The sequence below is a fragment of the Eubalaena glacialis genome, chromosome 8 (assembly GCF_028564815.1).
Source record: "Eubalaena glacialis isolate mEubGla1 chromosome 8, mEubGla1.1.hap2.+ XY, whole genome shotgun sequence".
In the NCBI taxonomy this organism is placed as follows: domain Eukaryota; kingdom Metazoa; phylum Chordata; class Mammalia; order Artiodactyla; family Balaenidae; genus Eubalaena; species Eubalaena glacialis.
In genome coordinates, this window is record NC_083723.1 from 52,988,236 (window position 1) to 53,009,741 (window position 21,506).

Below are 21,506 nucleotides of genomic sequence, written 5' to 3' on the forward strand. Positions count from 1 at the left end.
ACCTTGCCAGCCTCCCATCTCCAGAGAGTAAGTCTGCATAGCAGAAGGCAAAGGAGGAATTTAAATAACTATCAGGCCAGTTTGTGTTTTGTATTTATATATCTTTAAAAATCAAGTTTGGAACTGAATGATCTAAATTCATTTTGACAGTTTATATAGGCAGAGTTAAGCAACGTCAGCACTTGGGATAAAATAACGTTAATCAAGCCACTTAGAGATTACAAAGTGCCATGCAGGGGTCACTTGTCATGGTTGGAAGCATTCCGCCTGCCGTCTTTTTAAGGCTGGAAAGTTAACAACAAAACTCTCTCGGTAGCATCATGTTTTCTAAACCAAACAAGGGGGAATGGTAAAACTTTAACTCCTGGTGCTTTTACTTGTTGAAACCAGGAAGCCTTGTTTCTATTTAACCTCAGAACTACAAGCCATCCATGACATACAAGCCCTAAATTATTTCCTCATAAAATGTATTTGTCACAGAGGAGGAAAAAATGGGTTTTCACCAAGAGATAAAATTTTTGAATTAAAATGCTCAGCCTCTTGGGGGCCCCTTGCTTCTGCTGCAGCTGAACTCCACCCTCAACCCCTGCTTCTCCCTCTGAAATCCCACAAAGCAAGAAGACTCACAGTTACATTGTCTCACTGGAGGGTAACTTAGCCCATCTCCCCAGGCCTTAATGCGTTTTTTGTTTGTTTGTTTCTGACCATGGGAAGTGGGCCTGCCCCGCTGTCCAGGCTACTTTATCTCTGGTTGCTTATCAGAGCCGTCAGCAGCATATGGCACACACGGGTTCTCCGTGCACCGAAGTCTCTTGTGGCCCTTTAACCGCCCTGCGTCTGGGAGTAGAAACTCCCTTGCTTTGTCCTTCGCTGAGTGGACGTTACCCCATCCACACACTTTCTGAACGCGCTTTGCCTGTAAGCCAAACCTTTAGTCCACTTCTGTGATATCCGTTCATTTGATTGTTCCCTTAATTTTTTTCCCCCAAAATAAGGACACCAAAAGATTTTCCTACCAAAATAAGGACATACAAAATCCAAAAAACAAAGAACTATTGTGTCCATGCAGTCACCAGGTTAGCAGTGATTTCTGACAGTTCCAGCCTGAGATAGAAGAGCCTGTGAAGGCCATTTAACGGGGCAGTCACTGTGACAGGCTGCATGGTGTGGGAGCCGAGACCATGGACTTGGGGGCCTCATGGCCTGGGTTCTGGTCCTGATCTGCCTCTTACCTGCTAGGTCTGTGCTGTCTCACGTTCTGTAGAGGGAGATAATAACAATCACTAAATACTATATAATGTTAGGAGAAATTGCTCTATCAATGTTGGTAGAACAAACATCTTGCCAGTCTAATTACCTGACCTGAGGCATCTGGTCTGAGCTGAAAGCATCTCTGGGATTAGAATAAAGACATCTCTTCTGGGATTCTGACCAATGCGAGTCTGCCTTCTGGATTTACTCTACGCCTTCAGGTGGGGTTTTACTGGTATTCAGAAACAGCATTACTGCTCTCATGAGATTGACTTTTTTTCCTTCCCCAAAATAGGAGGTGACATATCTCCAAAAGAGCACCCAGAGTTAAAATCCTACGTTCATCACCTGTGCGTCATTGACAGCCAGCAGGCCCTGTTTGCGCTCTCGCACAGGATCGAGCCACGGGTGTGAGCCCTCCCCACGCCTCGCCACCCCGGAATCACAGCCCCGGAGCTACGGGGATGGCAGCGCCGAGCACATTGCTTTCCTGAGAGAAAAGAAGTTGCTGAGTTTTATCAGCATATCACAAGACATCCACAGGAAAGCCAGCCTGAGCGTGCTCGCGAAGTGATGTCAGCTGCCAGAGATGCGGAGAGGCTGCTGTCGGAAGGAGGAGGCAGAAGCTTTCTCGAAATGGAGAAGTCTGGTTTCTTAGGATCACCTTGTTGAACCAATCCAATTTTCACTTTGAGATGCGCCAGCGTCAAGACGAGAGACCGTCTCGTGTCATACGGTGACCAGATATCTCAGTAAGAGCATGTGTGAGCCTGGGAGGAGTTTTACTTTGCCTGGCAGTAGATGACTGTTTCTAGGCTGTCAAAGCAGGAGCTCGTTTGAACACCTGAAGACAGTGATGGCATCTCTAGGTTTCCAGGGAGACGGACCGGTCTCTGTCTTTATGAACTATGACATCACCAAAAGCCACTTGTGTCTAGGGAGTTAGTGAGGACTGGCAACTGGCATCCCTGCTCTGATCTCCAGAAGAGAAATGTCAAGGCATGCATTTCTTGGCATCCACAGTCACTTAGTGATGTATGCTTGCAGGTGAAATTCGTTTCTGCGCAACTGATTCACAACTGTAGGCAAGTTAGACTAAGTTGCGTTGCCAACACGGAAGAACAGTCACCTTTAAGAAATCGACTCATTTAATTTCTGGGGATTTTCTTTCCACGTGCAAGCAGGCTCTCATCTCTTCTTGGGTACAATACGATTTTTGACAAAAGCTCAGTGCCTGACACATTGCAGGCACTCTTAACTGTTTCTGGAGGCGACAGTCACAAAGGCCCGCCTTCTTGTGCCTGGCGATGCCCTCGTGTGTTGCTTGCTTCCAGCAGCCTCATGCCCACACTCTGGAATGAGAACGGCCCGTACAGGGAGGTTAAGTGGGATTTGATGTGTGAAGCACTTAGCACTCCCTGGAGAAGAACAAGGGGTTAAAATAGTGGTGATTGCCCATCTTTCAGCAAATGAAAAGAACCCCAAAGATCCAAATGTCTGATGTATGTTGGACACTTGGAAGTCCTATAGTCCACCTCCCAACCAAGGCAGGGAGCCTTTCTATAATTTGCCTTTTTTTTTTTCTTTTTTTTTTCAAAGTCTCAGAGTCTTTTAAGTCTTTTTATTCCCATTTTTACAGGTTGGGGCTCCTACAGTAAATATGACCTCTTGCTGTTCTCAAGAACTGGTTAGAGGATTTCCCTCAACCTTCAAACGAACAAAAAAGCCTGTGGGATACAGTAACGAAATCCACCCCTGCCAGCTAGATCCTTGTCACTTTGCTAAAATACAAGGGCCCTGCTTTGCCTATTAGCTTCATTCATTTTCCACACATGTGATCCCGGTGCCCCTCTCACCACTCCTGCCTGGTCCTCTCCTTGGTGCCCGTACAGAATCGCTTCTTCTTGTCTCATCAGCACCTCATTACTGAGATGTGTCCAATGCTTTCTTACACCTTCATAGCAGTGCTGTTTCCTGGGCTCGGGAACCACACTGGGCTTGAGAGATCACTGGAAGGAACCACGTGGAGCAAATTTGGGGTAGGACTTTGAAAGAGAGTCTGTCCCAGCATGTCACACTTCAGTCCTGAACATTAACAGGGCTTTATAGAAAGGCGCCATCCAGGGCTAGTCCGCTCAGAGAAATGCCCCAGGCTACTGGGAATGGAATGAGACTCATTGGAGGAGATCAGAGCCATCAGAACCAGGGAAAAGAGACTTTTCTCGTGGCTGATCAAACACTGGAAAAGCTCTCCCCTTGGCAATTACTGAGGACGGTGTGGGCTTACAGCACCAGTGTGTGTTCTGGTCTTTTCTCTATGCTCGGGAGTAGCATTGGGCCATTCTAATCCTACGAGGCCATTTTGACATTGTCTCTGTGTTTTACAGTTTAAATGGTTATTCACATTAGATCTACATTGCTTCAACTAAAACTATTGCAGTTGCTCCAGCGGAGAACTATTTTAGCACAGCACCTGCTGCTTGGACCTCAACTCAGATGTGTGCATGGCCAAACGAATCCACACGTATATCACACCTAAACAGATTTTGAGGGTGTAGTCAGAGTACTCCACATGGTATGGGTGGAAACAGACTGGGAGAGAACGGCGCTTGCTCACTGTTTCCTCCAGCCATGGTCTTGTGGCTCTTGGGGCAGCAAAAGGAAAGGAGGATTTTGTTTTGTTTAGATGTGCTTTTCCATCCCTGTCTTCTGAAAGTCAAAATCTCTAAATCTGCCTGAAATTTAACAGCTATCTCCAGAGGTTTCCCAGGCAGCAGCTCTCAGAAATTTCAGAAGCAATGAGAAGACGTGAATCTGGAATCAATGAATTCAAGGCAGAATCATGGGAACCAGATGTAGTTCAACGTGAAGCTCTTTCTAATGAGTCTGGAGCTGTCCAAGTGAACAGGCTGCAGGGGACTTAAGCAGGGTCCCTGTTAATAGGGATGGGTCATATTCCCTCTGCATATATCTGCCAAGGCCTCTTTGGAATAGGTTTTGTTCTGGCCAGAAGGGTGGCCAGGAGGACCTGTAAGCTCCTTTCTAACTCTGTTAAATTTTCACAATCGCACGAAATCTCCATTCACTCTGAAAAATCTCCTATCATCTGAGACCTTCACCAGCGACGGGTGCGTGGGCACTTCTAAGGGGGTTCTTTTTGCTATGGCACAATTTTCAGACAGTCCTATGGGTCTTTGGATTTGTCAGCATTCCAGCAAACCAGCCGTGCTTAGAAGTTAGCACAGAGCAAGTTCCTATCGGCAAAATCACAACCACTCAAAAATTTTTTTTTAATTTTTCCATACACATTTGCAGATGCTCCAAAGACTACAGTGTTTTATAATAACTTCACTCTTCATTATAATCTGTATAATTGCCAAATGGTTGTAGTGATACATGTTATGGCCTGCGTTCACTTTATTCTAGTATCTCTTTAGAATAAATTCATTTTCCTAGACCCCTGTGCACAAGCAAGTTGGGTGGAGAATACCTTAAATTCAGAAGCATAGGGACAAAGTAAAAACCCGTACCTCCCAGCTTGTAGGGAGATGTTGCACTAATGCATACTCACCTCCAAGTAGGGAGACACAGTGGCATCAAAGAGAAGGTGCTGGTGACGTTTGATCCCTGGAGCTGGGCTTTCACTGCTGCCCCGATCCCTGCCCAGTGGTTTTGTTGCAGCCATCACACACACCACAGATTCCAAGTGTCCCTAGATGGCACAGCTAATCTGAGCTTCTCAGAAACTAGGCAAAAACATTAAAATGGGGAATATCAGGTCCACTGTGGTGATCTAACATGGATAGCATTTCTTTTAAATGCTTCAAAGACATGTCCTTAAATTTTCAGCCTGCTTATTAACGAGTGAGCCATTGTGCTTAAAACTAGTGCTGGAAAAAAGTTTTTAAAAATTGCCAAAAAGTTAGATGAAAATGTACTATATAAAGCAAAGCTGTATATACTAAACATTTTTTAGCAGAGTAATATTTATTTGCATAGCCTATTTATTGTATTCGTATTACACTGTTATCAAATACTGGGATGAAATCGATGACCAGAAGCAAGGACTTTTGCCTTTTAATGTATCATTAATTAGGACCGCTGTGACATTATCAGCTTTCATTAACAGAAGATAGAAAACCCACAATCAGGGCGTCTACCTAACTTCTCAGGGACTACACTTTGTAGTTTTCCACCATTAGAAGAGCTGGTAAATATGAAACATTTGTGGAATTACCAGAATTGCCATTAACAGTATTTTCTTTCTCATATTTCATGCTTTCTGCTTCTGTATATATGACTGTGCTGTGTATTTATCAAAGCTAGTAAGCAATAATTTATATGTAAAAATGGCCAAGCAATATAAGGTGAAAACTTATATATAAGTCACTGTTACCTTATCTTGTATTTTCAAGTGTTTTTTTTTAAAAACTGCTTTTCCAAATATAAGATTATGTTAAAGATACTATTCATGCCTCAGAGCTTCTTGCTTTGTGATGTTTGGGGGCTCTGTAGCCTGTGTTCCGGCAGCATGTTATGCTCAGATGTTTGGAACTCAGAAATCATTTACTTGCTGACAGCGCTACAAGTAGGTGAAGAGATTCTCAGGCGACCCATGGAAGCCTAAATCACTTGTGCTGCCATTGAGTTATTGTAGAACCTAAAGACCCTGGAAATCGCAGCATATTCTGGGATTTGGCGACTCCAACAACCCCTGTCGTTACCTCACCCCACTCAAGTGGGACCAGGTACTGTCCCTTCCTTACCAGCCCAGACACTGAGGCAAGCTCCAAGCCCTGGTGGTGATGCCCTAGGCCTGGATTAGCAACAGGACAAAAGCTATGGGTGGGACGATGAAGCAAAGGGGTGGTAGTGATGCTCTACTGAAATGGAAAGACGAGGGTCGTATACACTGGGGTAGACTTATCCTTCCAACTCTTCTCTCCCCCTCCCTCCGGAAGAATGATACATCCGACCCATTGATGCCAAGCTTGGCCTTTGGCACGTGCTGATCTCTCTCCCTGCAAGAGGATTATGTCGCTCACCACGTTGAGCTGAGAACTGGCTAAATGTCGTCCTCTGTCCAGTGAAAAACGGGGCGAAGCAACCCGTGTGGCTTGGAGACCGAGGCTTTGAGGTAACCTGTGGCTGCCATGTCTCCTCTGCTAGGAGACCCGCAGTGTCCAAGTAAAGGTGTCTCCATGCACTGGACTCTCCAGCTTGTGAAGGATGTGTCACTTGAGTGAGAAATAAAACATCATCCTTAGAAGCCACTGCAATTGGGTGGCAGGCCGGGGGTGGGTGGCTACCCGGGTGGAATTTCACCGAAGCTGACTAATACAGTCTCCAGGACACTGCTTTCTTGATAAACTGCCCTTTCCCTCAGTCCGCGTCGGGGCGGTAGTACTGACTTTGCACATTACCTAATGGATAAAACCACCGGCTGTCCTCTATCCATGTAACGGGCTAGTGTTTATGTGGGAAAAGGTAAAGACCAGATGATTTTCTTGGGTTCTTGATCACTAGGAAGGGGTACTCTGTGTAACAAGGGAAAATGGGAAGAGATTGCAGAAGGGGGGAATGGGCTCTCAGACAGACACTGGGGGCAGAGAGAGGAGGACCACTGAGCTTGACTGCTTCGTTCTGGCCCGTTGTCACTACATCTGTGGGCTCAGGCCTGGATCTGGAGCAATGCAGGAGACGAGGGGAGGATGGAAGCCCTAGGCTCCAGCTTCAGAAGGGAATTGGAGGGGAAAGGGAAATTCCCATGGCTCAGGATTCTCGGAGATTTTCTTCCCTGGGATTGTCCGTACTGGGAAGATGAAGGCTCCCACAGACTCAGAAGCTGGTTCTTGTTCTAGCAAACCTCAAAATGAACTCTCTGGTCCTGGTGCACTAGCTACAAAATCAGATTTTGGAGGATGAGAGCTCCAGGTCTGGTCCAGTTCTTCGAAGTCTTCTGGATCCCCAATGAGCCACTTGTGTATTTGTTTTCCATTTACGACTTTAAACGAATGAAAGTCCTAAAGCTTTAGACTTGCTGATGTCCTTCAATAAAGCATCCCTGCTCCCGAAGGTAGCAGGTGCGCCTTAATAGAGGAGACTCTAAGGCAGCCCCCCACCGTGGAGCCTTGCTTGCCTGAGATGCAACCCTGGGAAGTGGTATTGAGTCCACCTCTCCCGAAAGCCCCTTTCCTGCTCTGGGAAGTTTAGAGGTTCCCAAGTTGTCTGTGTGTGGTTAGAGGGTTAGAGGCTATAATCTCTAGTTAGAACTTGAGTGAAAATAGTTACCTTCTGAGAAAATCCGTGCAGTGGTCACCTCGGTCTTGAGAGTCCCGACCAAAAAAAAAAAAAAAACCAACAACAAGCAAACAAAAAAACCCAATGCAGCAGAGAGATTGAAGTCTCAAAACCAGTGAGCCCACATGCGAGAATTAAGACAGTGGCAAGATCTTTCTCAAGTTCTACAGCAATGGTGGCTCTTTGGTGTCTCATAACAGGTAAGTCCCTTTCTCCTGGAAAACCTTGTATGGCCAGTGATGGCCAACTTCAAAACATGGGAAAGAACTATCTTAATTCCTCACGTCCAACACCCCTTGCTCATCAAGTTCTCCACCAGCTGCTCTGTCCCCACTTTCCCTGCATGAGGTCAGGCCTTCACTATCCATTACTTAATCATTACAGTAACTGTCTACCGAGGCTTCCTCCCTTTAGTCTTAATTTCCCCCGTCAAATTTTTTTTTTTTTTTTCTAAAATACAGATCTGATCGTGTCTGTCCTAGCTCAAAATCCTTCAGCAGCACCTTCCAAGCTATAGAACTAAACCTCAATAGCATGCAAATTCACATTCTGGCCTCTACTTATCTGTCCAGGGCCAAAGAGATTGGGAAGATGCCTCCAGGAGACGAATAACTTGGCATCCCCTGGAAACTGCTATTCTACTCGGGGAGATTCATTGATTCATACCATTAAGAATGCCAGTTGAAAATAACATGCACCTGGGACTTCCCTGGTGGTCCAGTGGTTAAGACTCCACGCTTCCACTACAGAGGGCATGGGTTCAATCCCTGGTTGGGGAACTAAGGATCCCGCATGCTGCCTGGCAGCGGCCAAAAAAAACCCAAAAAACAAACAGAAAATAACATGCACCAAACATTTGCTAAATAAATAAGTGTATGTGAGACTTATTTGCTCCTTTTCAGATGTGAAATCTTGAAGCCAGGCTGGGAAGTATTCAGAGCTAGCTGGGGTTGGGGCAGGGGCTCTGACTGGCTTTGCCCAGGCCACCAGATTTGCCTTGAGGATCATGAGCTCTTTCCTACCAGAGATGTGCAGACAGACCTAAAACCAACTAGCAATTCAATCATCAGATGAAGGCTCTGACAGAAGACCTTTAAGATCCCTTCCAGCCCCTGGCTGTTAAGAAAACTGGTGCAGATCTGCGATTGCTAGAGATAATTGGTTTGGTTTTGTTGCAGGAAGTGACTTGGCTGATGTGGGAAGAAAGAACTGTTCATGATCCTTTGTATTCCGTTGACCTGGGCTGGGCCCCAGCTGGAAGGGAAAGGCAGTGGGACGAGGGCGAGGGCGGAAAGGAGCGCCTCACCCCTTCCCCGTCCTGTGCCTGGTGCTGACTCCACAGTCCTATCAGAGATCAAGGCCTGCAGTAAACAGCCAAATAAAGCCCTGGAGTCAACGCAGCAGGGCCTGCTACCGAGGACTAAGCTGGCTGCCGCCTCCCGAGGGGTAAGGAGGGTCCACAGTAAAGGCGAACCTCGTCCTTTCTGCTGTCACTGTGTTCCGGGCTCCCACAGCCTGGCCTCACCCTGCCTTCTCTCCCAGGCACCCCGCCTGGACCCGGCACTCAAGTCTGGCCAGGCTCTTCTCTCTTCCACCCCCCTTCCCTACCCCCCAAGGAAGGCGTGTCCACTCCCAAGCCCTCCTGGAGGACCCCATCCCCCGCTGAATTCCTACAGCAGGTCCCACAATGCAGTATCTCTCTGCCCATCCTACATGGGCTGCCTCGAGGGTGAGGAAAAGGGTTAACAGTGTAGCCTCTGAGGCCAGACTGCCAGGTTCAAATCAGACTCAGGCATTTTAGAGTTGGGAGAACTGGTGAAAGTTTCCACCTTGATCTTACCTGCTGTTTCTGCACCTCAGAAAATGGGGGTTCATATGCCTCCTCCCTTACAAGGTTGTATGAGAAATAAAATGAGGAAATGGATGTAAAGCCCTTAGTACAATGCCTGGTACATAGTAGACACTCAAATGAAAATTATCTGTGATAGCTATGATGAGGATGATGATGAATCCTGGATGCATGCCAGAAGATTTGCACCCACATTTCTACTCTGCTGTGGGCCCGTAACTTCTCATCCTCAGTTCTCTCGATTGTCCAACAAGATAATGAGCAGCATCTTTGCCGCCAGGCAGCTGTGCGAATGAAACAGACAATGCATGTGAGAGTCCTCTGTACGCGCTGAAGTGAGATACAAACGTGAGGTTGCCTTCTGAATCCCCACGTGCTTTGCTCAACACTGGGCCAAAGCAATGACTCCCTAAATGTTTGCCGATTGATCTGAAGGAAGATGTCTGATACAGCCTGCACAACTGGGGTAATGGTGGTGTTAGTCTTAACATTGTCATTAACATATTGACCCAGGAAGAAGAAAGGCTGAGCAGACCTGGAGCCTGTGCACATCTGATCAAGGGCCACGACCTCTCTGCGGGCTCCATGAAGCTCCCGGAAGGGCTTTTCCTTGGTCCCACTCCAACCCTTTCCCTGTTGTCCGTCTCCTCGGACCCCAGGCCCGGGAACTCCAGGACGGCAGCTCCCCTCACAAGCTTCAGGTTTCCTGGCAGCAACACAGAAGCATCCTAATTCTGACATGAAACTGAGAAGGACCAATGCTCGCTGTTCTGTACTTGTGTCCTCTGCAGTTGGGAAAACTTTCTCCGGTTTCATTTAGAGTCAGTTGGTGTGAGCACGAAAGGGCTGAGCCTAGACTCTGAGCCCTGGCTGGAGATGAAGTCCCCTTTGTAAGGCGGAAAAGCAGGGGAGGCCAATAGAAGAAGGGGCAGCTCACCCTGGGCCTGAGGTTACACTTGCCAATGTTTAACTTCCTTTAAATCAACCAGCAACCCCGCCCCCTGTCGTTCATTAGTAACCTATTAATCTGCAACAAACTTCATTAGCTCCATCTAATGTATATTTTTTGAGCACCTACTACGTGCCAGGTACTATTTTAGGTGATGGGAAAACAGCCACGAACATAACAAAGATCCCTGCCTTCATGGAGTTTCAATCCAGTTAGAGGCAATAAGACAGATAAGGAAAATATGTACTAGTACATCAGATGATAAGAAGTTCCTAAAGAAAAAAAGCTAAAGCAGGGAAGAGGATTGGAGAGTGCCAGGAAGAAGGCGGAAACGTTCGATAGGGTAGCCAGGAAAGGCCTTTGTTATGCGTTGAATTGGGTCCCTTCAAAACTCACGTGTTAAGGTCCTAACCCCCAGGATCTCAGAGTGTGCCTTTATTTGGAGACAGGGTCTTTACAGAGGTTATCAAGTTTAAATGAAGTCCTTTTGGTGTGAGCCATCAGGTTGGACCGGTGTCCTTATAAGAATGTTGAATTTGGAGATGCATACAAGGAGAACACCATCTCCAAGGCAAGGGAGAGGCCTGGAACAGACCCTTCCCTCAGAGCCCTCAGAAGGAACCAGCCCTGCCAACACCTTGCAGCCTCCAGAACCGCGAGACAATACACTTCTGTTGTTTTAGGCGCCCAGTTTGTGGGACTGTGTCATAGCTACGCCAGGACAGTAACACAGCCTTGCTGAGAAGACCTGAAAGGAGGGGGAACCAACCATGCGAACACCTGGGGGAGCCGCAGCCCGGGCAGAGGGGACAGCAGGTGCAGAGATCCTAAAGGTGCACCTGGAGTTTAAGGACCAACAGGGAGGCTGGCGTGTCAGGAATTTTTATCTACAAAGTGCTCAGCTCAGCAAACCGTGCACGTTTGACGCTTAATGACTACTTGTTGACTGACGGCCTGCGTCGCTGTCGGGACCAAAATGTGAGCCATTAGCGCCATCTGGTGGGCATGTGCTGATCCTGCCCAGCATTTGCGTCTCCGTTGTAAATGCGTGTTCTTGAGGCCCCGGTAAAATCAAAGGACACAATGAGGCACTGTTGTGAGTGAGAGGCAATGGCTTGGCTGCTCTGCCTTACTGGGCCACGGTCCAGTAGGTTCTTGTTTTCTGTTTTTACAATACAATGCAGAGTCTTTTTTTTTTTTTAAATCATACAGAAATCAAGGGAATGAGAAAGGAGCCGAGCTGGAAATGTTGAGGCTTGAAGGGGTCCAGCAGACACTGTCATCTGCTGTCTTCTAAGGGGATGAGGAGGGTGAGGGCCAGGGTGGGATGGATCAGGCAGGTCCTCACTCCACGCTCCCTGCCCTCGACCCTCAAGAGAAAGTGAACAGTCCCAAACAAGCCTACAGAACACCTCCCGATCTGAGCCCGGCTTCCTTCTCCAGCCTCTCCTCTGGGTACTGCTCCCCACCCTAACCTCCACCGCAGGAGACACACGTTCGCTCCGCTCCAGCCGAGCTCAACCTTTCAGGCAACCGGCTCCCAAGCTATTCATTCAACCAGCTGTTACCGAGCGGGCTCTCGGGGCACTAGAGGGCGCTGTGCTCCACACGGGGCTGCATCCGTGAACTAGACGCACGTTCCGCTCCTTACGCAGCGCACGGTGCCCCGGATGAGGCCGACGGCCTGCAGCTCTTCTCTGCTCCTCGCTAAGCGACTCCCCAACTGTCCCAGGCTCGGCATCTCCAGGGAAGCTGGCGCGGCCCCTCCAGCCTGCGTGGACTCCCCTCCACTGCGTGCCTCCGACGGCCCAGCTTTACCCTTCAGGTATCTGTCACAAACCCAGGTAGACGCAGTTCACGGCACAGTGATGCTGCAGCATCGGCGGGATTCTCAGCATCACAGGGCGAGCTCTGCCTGCTCCAGGTCCCCGTGGGTGACGAGGGATGGCTGACGATCTCCTGGAGCTGGGGTGGGCCAGGGAGGTCGTTTTGGCCCCTCCCAGTGTTGTGGTGTTTGCCTGTCCGTGGAGCTGGTAGTGATTCCAGCACATTCCTGAACACTGATTGCAGGGTAAATCCAAGTCCCTTGTCCCAGAGCAGGTTCCAGGTAAGCCACTCCTGAGGTCTGCGCCAGCAGCAATGAGTCCAGGGGCCCCGGGCCACCATTGTCACATTCTTCCTCGAGGCTCTGAACACTGTCCACAGTTCAGCGGAGACCAGGGGAGGCATTAGCTGAGCCCTGCTCACAACGACACTGTCGCTGATGGGGGTACTGAGAATCCTTGTCCTCTGCTGAGCCTTCGCCCCCGCATCGTCACCCCAACAATCCTGCCAGGGCTAAACTTTGACCCTCCCAGATGCCACGAGGGCTCAGCATTTCCCTCACTCTCGCAATGGCTGAGCAACCCTGCTTCCCCAGCCATACATAAGCAGCCGGAACATTACCAGGTGTGGCTTCAGTGGGCAGCCTGCCGCCCCAGTTTGGGGTCGGGGGGGACAGAATGCAAAGACAAAACTTCATTTCCTTCCCTCCCCTTCTTTCCCAGGAAAGAGCCTTAAGGGCAAACCCAGAAGGAACAGAAGGGCAAGTCCCCTCAGTCACTCGCATTGGCCCCAGTGGTCGCCACTGGGCTCCTTTTATTCTTTGGCACAGGCAGGGTTGGGACCACAACTTCTCTGGAAAGGCCAGGGTCAAGAGGCTGGGATCAGCCAGTGGCTCTAGAGGAACCCATGTTTTCCATTGTGCATTGAAATTCCCGTTTGCCCGGGGCTGAGCTTCCTCGGAGAATCAAAGAGGTCAATAAAGGCCAGGGACAAAGCACAAACACAGCCTGGAAGCCAAAAGACGCCCATAAGGATGGAGATAAATGGGCATTTCAGAGTGGTGCAGGAGGTGGGTGTGGGGCATTGCCCCTTCTCTGGCTGGCGGTGCCTGGCCACTGCTTCTCCAAATAGTCCTTCCACTTTGGAGATGCCAGGTTGTTGTGGACCCAAGGTTTGACTGTTTCTGGGTTACAGTGGGGAGGATTGACAAGAACAAAGGCTCCCTCTGGACGACAAATATGGCACTTCCTGTATTTCATGCTCTGGTACTCAGCCCTCCCGACGTGGAGGCACTCTTCTTGTTTGTTTGTTTTTAACTTTATTGAAGTATAGTTGATTTACAATATTGTGTTAATTTCTGCTTTACAGCAAAGTGATTCAGTTATACATATATACATTCTTTTTCATATTGTTTTCCATGCTGGTTTATCACAAGATATTGAATATAGTTCTCTGTGCTATACAGTAGGACCTTGTTGTTTATGCATTCTATATGTAATAGTTTGCATCTGCTAATCCCAAACTCCCAATCCATCCCTCCCCCACTGCCCCTCCCCCTTGGCAACCACAAGTCTGTTCTCTGTATCTGTGAGTCTGTTTCTGTTTCGTAGATAAGTTCATTTGGAGGCACTCTTTTTTGACAGGGTTATGTTTCTTTTCTTTTAAGAAAAGTTCCCAATCTTAGGGTTTTTTAAATGATGCAAATTCTGACAATTCAGAGCTGCTTAGCGTCTTCAGTTAGATGTTAAAAAATAGCCCAGTTTTCTCCCACTATTTCCTCTGCCCTTTGGTTTATTTCATTCAGTGTTCCAGGAGGAAGATCCCTGGAGTGTGAGTCAGGAAACCTGAGTTCTGGTCCCTGCCCCGCATTCTTCCAGGAACTGTGACCTTGGGCAAGTCATTTATGCTCTCTGAGCCCAATTCTCTTACATTCTGAGATGATGTAGAATCATAGGGAGGAGACACCGCTTGGTTAGTTCACTAGGTCACCATGTAACAGCTGTTTTGATTCTCTGTTGGAGAGTTCACTCAATCGTTCATTCATTCATTCACTCATCCATCAGCTATTTAGTATATGCAGGAATCATGACAGGCATGAAGACGCAAAGTTGAATAAGACGCGGTCCCTGCCCATGAAGAGGCAACATGCTATGGTGGAAAGAGTGCTGACTTTCTGAGGGACACAGCCAGGTCCCAGTGCTAATTAGCTTTGTGAGCTTAGCTAAGTTTTGATAACTTCTCTGAGCCTTAGTTTTCTCATTGGTATAATGGGATTATTTTGTTTGTTTTAAAATTTATTTATTTATTTTTGGCTGTGTTGGGTTTTCGTTTCTGTGTGAGGGCTTTCTCCAGTTGCGGCGAGTGGGGGCCACTCTTCATCGCGGTGCGCGGGCCTCTCACTGTCGCGGCCTCTCGTTGCGGAGCACAGGCTCCAGAAGTGCAGGCTCAGTAGTTGTGGCTCACGGGTCCAGTTGCTCCGCGGCATGTGGGATCCTCCCAGACCAGGGCTCGAACCCGTGTCCCCTGCATTGGCAGGCAGACTCTCAACCACTGCACCACCAGGGAAGCCCCTATAATGGGATTATTGTATAGGGTGACCAACCATCCCGGTTTGCCCTGAGACTGAGGAGTTTCCTAGGACACAGGACTTTCAGAGCTAAAACCTAGAAAGTTCCAGGCAAACTGGGAGAAGCTGGTCACCTACATGAGAGATGAATTGAAATGACACCTAGGTAGGGCCTAGCCCAGTGCCCAGCATCTAATAGCTGCTTTATCAACACAACCCTTTTGTGGATACATGCGCACACAGCCAGACACCCACCCACACAACTCATCACAAGATAAAGAAAGGAAAAAGAAAAAACGTAAACAAATAAATAGGTTATCGCTAAGGCAGCACACGGGAGAGCAGGGCTGCTGAGAGGAGCCAGGAGAGGAGGCGGCAGAGGGCAGGAGGCGGCAGAGGGCAGGAGCCGGGGGCTGGCTGCTGAAGGGGGAGGTGGACTTGGTCCGACGAGGATGCTGACTAGGGAGGTGCAGCCTATGCTTGAAATATTTGTAAATGCAGGAAAGCTTAAGAGCTTTGAGTGCTTAAGGGGTGTTCTGTGTGGCTAGAGCAAGCAGAGAAGATCCTAAAGGTTGGTCTGATTCATCTCGAAAAGGCCCTGTGTGCGATTCGGAAAGGCTTGGACATCATTTTGAAAGTTTCCGAACACTTTCAATGATGCATCCTTCTAGTGGAAAAAAAGGTTGAAAACCGACACCTTTCCCAATACATGTATACTTATGTATAAGTAACGCGCATGTGTTGTGTAAATAAATAAAGCATACAAAAAACCAGAAATGTCTAAAGAAGCAGATAAAAGGTAAATATAAGTAGAAGTTCTGTTTTCTCTCTATGCTCCAACAAGTTGTCTTGTCTGCTTCCTCGAGTACAACATACCCCGTTTGAGAGGCCACTACTATAGGCGGTGGAGAGTCATGGCAGGTTTTAGATGAGAGCAAAAAACCTGACATGATCAGATTTGATTTTTGGGAAATGACCCTGGCTGCTTAGAGAAGGGCCTGGAGGCAGGCCAGTAGGAAGCTGTTGTCAAAGTCCAAGAGAAGGTTCCAGTGCCCCGGACTAAGGTGGCAGCATAGGTGTACAGGGAAGGTGACAGATTGGGGAGGGATTTAGGAGGTAAAACCAAGAGGACATGTGACTGAGAACAAATCTGTTGAGTTAAATAAGTTTATGAAGTTTATGAAAGACGTCCACAAGGAGAGGTGTGCCCTGGAACTACATTCAATTTCAGTGACATTTTTGATCAATGCTCCAGATGTGATGCAGGGAAACAGGGCCATACTATGACTTTTGTGGGCCCTAGACACTTTGTCTTCATGAGCCCCTTCCTACATTAGAAATAATAATAATATGTGTATATATAAGTATTTATATATATGGAAGTATATTTAACAACTGCACTGCATAAAGTTGAATATAATCAGGGAGTATTCTATTCCTTGTTTTCTCATGATTTTAGAAGAAATTAAAATACTTCCGTGGGTTTCTAAAGGTATGGTGGGCCTTAGGCCTTGTGCCTGTGGTGCCCAAAGGATAAGCCAGTCCTGGAAGCCCTCCAGACTCTGGAGATGCTGAATTCTGGCAGATTCAGTATGAGCATGGAACGCCATCTAGTGGCTCGCATGCTTGCAAGGCAGCTGAGCCTCTTTTGCCCTACGGAAATAAATTAATCTGTAAAACTTTCTCTCAGCGTCCCAGACCAGACCCAATCCCTCTTGAGTAAGCATCTCCAAACTGCCCTGGATGCTGGGTTTTGAGGCTGTCTGATTGGCAGGCAGCCAAAGCAAGACCTCAAGAGCACGATGAGAGCCCAGCAGTGCCCCCAAATCACCTAAGAGCCAACCGTTTAATCTTTTCATCTAACAGGTCATTTAATGCAGCAGTAGTGTTCAATATTTTTGTGCCTGAGGCAGTACAGTGAATGGGGGTATAAGCAGACACCAGTTTAGGAGGGCAAGTTTTAAAATACTTTTAAAAATCAGTTTTGCAATATTCTCTCAGTATTTCTTGCGTTCTTCTCCGCTGGGATTCCTTCTGTATCTACAAGGCAGAGTTATCCAGCATTTGGTAAGTGACCAGTCTTTCTTTGTAGCCAATTTGAGATAACTTCATACAGACCATCACCCATTCTTTTCTGCAACTTGAGATTCACTCAACTGAGCACTTCATCTGCCATGTCACCAGAGTGGGTACGTCTTCAGGGAAAGGCAGAGAAAGACATCAGAGGAGGCTCAGTTGTGCATCCCGTTGTACAGAATGTGGTAGCACACTGGCCAGCAACCACTGGGGTAATGTCATCTGCTTCCTAAAGCTAGGATTCGGGAGATTTTCTTCTCAAAGACATGAAATTGTAAATTGATAATTGCTACCATACACATTTTATGGGTTTACTGTCACCTCCACAAATGCATATGTTGAAGTCCTAATCGTCAGTACCTCAGAATGTGATCTTATTTGGAAATAGGGTCATTGAAGATGTAATTCATTAAGACGAGGTCATATTGTAGCAGGATGGGGCCCCTAACTCAATATGACTGATATCCTTATAAGAAGGGGAAATTGGGACAAGTCTCATCTCATTTTTTATGCACCTCGATTCATAGAGGGAAGATGGTGTGAAGACACAGGGAGAAAACAGCCATTTACAAGTCAAGGAGAGAGGCCTGGAATAGATTCTTCACTCACAGACCTCAAAATTACATATATTATTTAAAAATAAATAAAACATACAGCCAGGATTGAGAACTATTGGCATAGAAGATTCTTTTATTTCTCTTCATCTATCTGGTCTGTATCCATCCTTTACATTTCTTCTTAGATTTCACTTTCTCTGGCAATCTATATCTGATCTGATCCCTCTCCCCTTGCTCCCTCCCTCTCCGTCCACTTGGAGCATGTGCCCATCTTTTGTATTTCCATTGCAATTTCAGCAAGCTCTTACAGTACTTTGACAATTGCTTTGGTCTATGTGTATATTAACGTGGTGTATCACATTTACTGATTTGCAGATGTTGAACCATCCTTGCATCCCAGGGATAGATCCCACTTGATCAGGGTATATGATCATTTTAATGTGCTTTTGAATTAGGTTTGCTAATATGCTAGTGAAAATTTTGCATCTATATTCATCAGGTATATTGGCCTGTAGTTTTCTTAACTTGTCTGGCCAGAGCAATACTGGCCTCATAAAAGGAACCTGGGAGTGTTCGCTCTTTTTCAGTCTTTTGGAAGAGTCTGAGAAGGACTGGTGTTAATTCTTCTTTAAACATTTGGTAGAATTCACTAGTGAAATCATCTCATTCTGGACTTTTCTTTGTTGGGAGGTTTTTGATTACTGATTCAATCTCTTTACTCATTATTGGTCTGTTCATATTTTCTATTCCTTCATAATTCAGTCTTGGTAGGTTGTAAATTTCTAGGAATTGACCCATTTCTTCTAGGTTATCTAATTTGCTGGCATATAATTATTCATCATTATCTCTTATGAGCCTTTGTATTTCTGTGGCGAATTAGTGGTAATATCTCCTCTTTTGTTTCAGATTTTATTTATTTGAGTCTTCTCTTTTTTTTTTTAGTTAGTCTAGCTAAAGGTTTGTCCGTGTGTGCAGCTCCTGACTTAGAGCTCTGGATGAAAAGAGCCTCTCTGGCAGCGTCCACACAGCTGGGGAATCCAGGCTCTCACTCACACACTCACTTTCTCCCACAGGAGAAATCACAGGCTGAGAAAGGCTCTCTGGCCCCCGAGCTCAGCTACCCGGGGGAGGCATGATGTAGGTCAAGTCAGCTGTTCCTCTTACCCTCTTTGATGTGTCCAATCTCAGAATTTTTTTTTTTTTCTCCAGTGATGTGCTGGAACTTCTCTGCTGGACTCCTGGACTTCCACAAAGTCTCTCTGACATGTGAATGATTGTCAGATTGGTGTTCTTTGGGGGGAATATAGTAGAAAACTTCTATTCTGCCATTTTGATGATGTCACTCCCCGACAAATACCTTTAAAAACATAAACTAACAAGGCTTACTCACGAAGACATAGATAAGGGACTTCCGTGGCGGTCCAGTGGTTGAGACTTCGCCTTCCAATAAAAGGGGTGCGGGTTCGATCCTTTGTCGGGGAGCAAGATCCAACATGCCTCACAGCCAAAAAACCAAAACATAAAACAGAAGCAATATTGTAACAAATTCAGTAAAGACTAAAAAAAAAAGACATAGGTAACATGATAGTTCTGTATCAACTGAAAAATTGAATTCATGGTTTAAAATCTGTATCAATTTGCTTGCATCCAATCTGGAGCTTAAAACCACACAGGAGGTTAAACAGGGAAAGTTTAAAACGAAGAATCATCAAACTCTGATAAAAGAGGACCTATAAGATAAAACCAGTGCTGGCAAGGATGTGGAGTAACTGGAACTCCCTTACATTGCTGGTGGGAATGCAACATGGTACAGCCAGTTTGGAAAACAGTTTGGCAGTTTCTTATAAAGTTTAACAGATCCTTACCATTCGATTCAGCACTGCCACTCATAGATATTTACTTAAGAGAAATAAAAAGATATGTCAAGACAAAGACTTGTCCTTAAATGTTTATAGGTGACTTAGTCATAAGAGCCAAAAACTGAAGCCACCCAAATGTTTACCAACTGGTAAATGGATAAACAAATTACAGTATATACATAGATTAGGAAATCATTCAGCAATAAAAAGTGACAAACTACTGAGAAGCACACTGTGGATGAATCTCAAAACATAAAGCTAAGTGAAAGACATTAGACCTAATGACTACATACGATATAATTTATATCCATTCTAGAAAAGGTACAGTTATAGAGACAGAAATTAGATCACTGTTAGGGGCCAGGGATTAGAGGAATGTATCGAAGGTACAGATGCACAAGAAAACTCCTGTGGTCTGAATGTGGCCTCCACCACCCCAGATTCATATGTTGAATCCTAACTCCCAAAGTTGGTGGTCTTAGGAGGTGGGGCCCTTGGGAGGTGATTAGGACATGAGGGCAGAGCCCGTATGAATGGGATTCCTGCTTTATAAAAGAGGCTCCAGAGAGATCCCTCGCCCCTTCCACTGTGTGAGGTTACAGAGAGAAGGTACCAGCTATGAACCAGGAAGCAGGCCTTTGCTAGAGCTTGACCATACTGGCACTTTGATCTTGGACCTCCCAGCCTCCAAAACTGGGAGAAATCAGTGTATGTTCTTTACCAGCTCCCCACTCTGTGGTATTTTGTTACAGCAGCCTAAACAGGCTAGACAGGAACATTTTGGGGAGATGGAAATATTCTACATAATAATTATGGTAGTGTTTTTAGTATGTACATTTCTCAGAGCTCAACAAATTGTGCATTTAAAACTGGTAATTTTTTTTTAAATTAATTAATTTATTTATTTTTGGCTGTGTTGGGTCTTCGTTTCTGTGCGAGGGCTTTCTCCAGTTGCGGCGAGTGGGGGCCACTCTTCATCGCGGTGCGCGGGCCTCTCACTGTCGCGGCCTCTCCCGTTGCGGAGCACAGACTCCAGACACGCAGGCTCAGTAGTTGTGGCTCACAGGCCTAGCCGCTCCGCGGCATGTGGGATCTTCCCAGACCGGGCCACGAACCCCTGTCCCCTGCATTGGCAGGCAGATTCCTAACCATTGCGCCACCAGGGAAGCCCTAAAACTGGTAATTTTATTGTTTGTAAATTATTTCTCAATAAAGCTAATTTAAAAAAAAATAGTAATGGCAACCCTCTAGACCACCCTAATTAAAATAGAATCCCTGCAGATAAGGCCCACATGCCTTAGGTGATTCTAAGTGCAGTCTGGGTTGAAAATAACTGCCCTATGCAGAAGGAACATTTGTGTGAAGGCCAGCTTCACTGAGGCATCTCAAATGGTATGGTATCAATATGAACCTTTTTTTCAACAACTCCTCCCACTGGCCTCTGTTAAAGCATCAGGCGGGCTCCCTCCACATCTCAGGCTGACTCTTACTTTCCAATCACGTTGTTATTCTAACAGTCTTCTGGTTACAAAAATTCCATGCTGTTTATTTCTAAAATTCCACTCTCCTGTCAGTATCACCCCTTTCAGGGCAGGGCAGGGTCCTGTGATCTGAGCCTGCAGAACTGGGAGGGGATGAGAATGCTCTGTGGCCCCCACCCTTTCTTTTCTCTGCAATTACCTGGTGAGGGGAACAAGAGACAGGCTGCAGTTCAGGAGATCCCCAAGACCACCCTCAAGTTCCACGATTCTCTAGAAGGTTCTGATTCACAGAACTCAGAAAAGTGATTATACTCACCATTATGACGTATTACAGCAAACGGAAGAGGTGTGTTGGGCAGAGTCCAAGAGCGACCAGTTGTGATTTTCCATTGGTCCTCTCCCAGTGGAGTCGTGGAACAGTGCTTACTTCTCCCAGCTGTGATGTGTGGCAACGTGCCCAGGTTATTGCTACCGGGGAAGCTCACCCAGGCCTTGGTATCCAAGGTTTTTGTTGGGGGTCAGTCATGTCAGCATGGCTGACCACACATATGACTGACTTCAGTCTCCAGCCCTTAGAGGTCAAGCTGATACCATATGGCCCAAGGCCTCCATCATAAATCACATTGTTGGCGTAGACTATTCGATGTGGTCCAAGGCAACCAGGTAAACAAAGACACTGATCTGGCAGGCTATTCCGCGGGCTCAGAGGTTAACTCTTAGGAGCCTCACCTAGGTCCAACCTTTCTTTGGGCAAGGTTAACCCTTTACTGTGCACTGGTTTACCTCTATGTGAC

The 21,506-nt window shown here is 46.7% G+C and overlaps 1 protein-coding gene across 1 annotated transcript in view; it reads left to right on the forward strand.

Annotated features, from left to right (window-relative positions):
* RAPGEF5 (Rap guanine nucleotide exchange factor 5) overlaps nucleotides 1-5,600 on the forward strand; it is a 218,158-nt gene extending 212,558 nt beyond the window's left edge. The window contains exon 26 of the mRNA XM_061198504.1: nucleotides 1,547-5,600. Coding sequence (XP_061054487.1) covers nucleotides 1,547-1,665 — 119 coding nt within the window. The 3' untranslated portion in view covers nucleotides 1,666-5,600. The remainder of the gene's footprint in view (nucleotides 1-1,546) is intronic.
* Nucleotides 5,601-21,506: the final 15,906 nt, after the last annotated feature.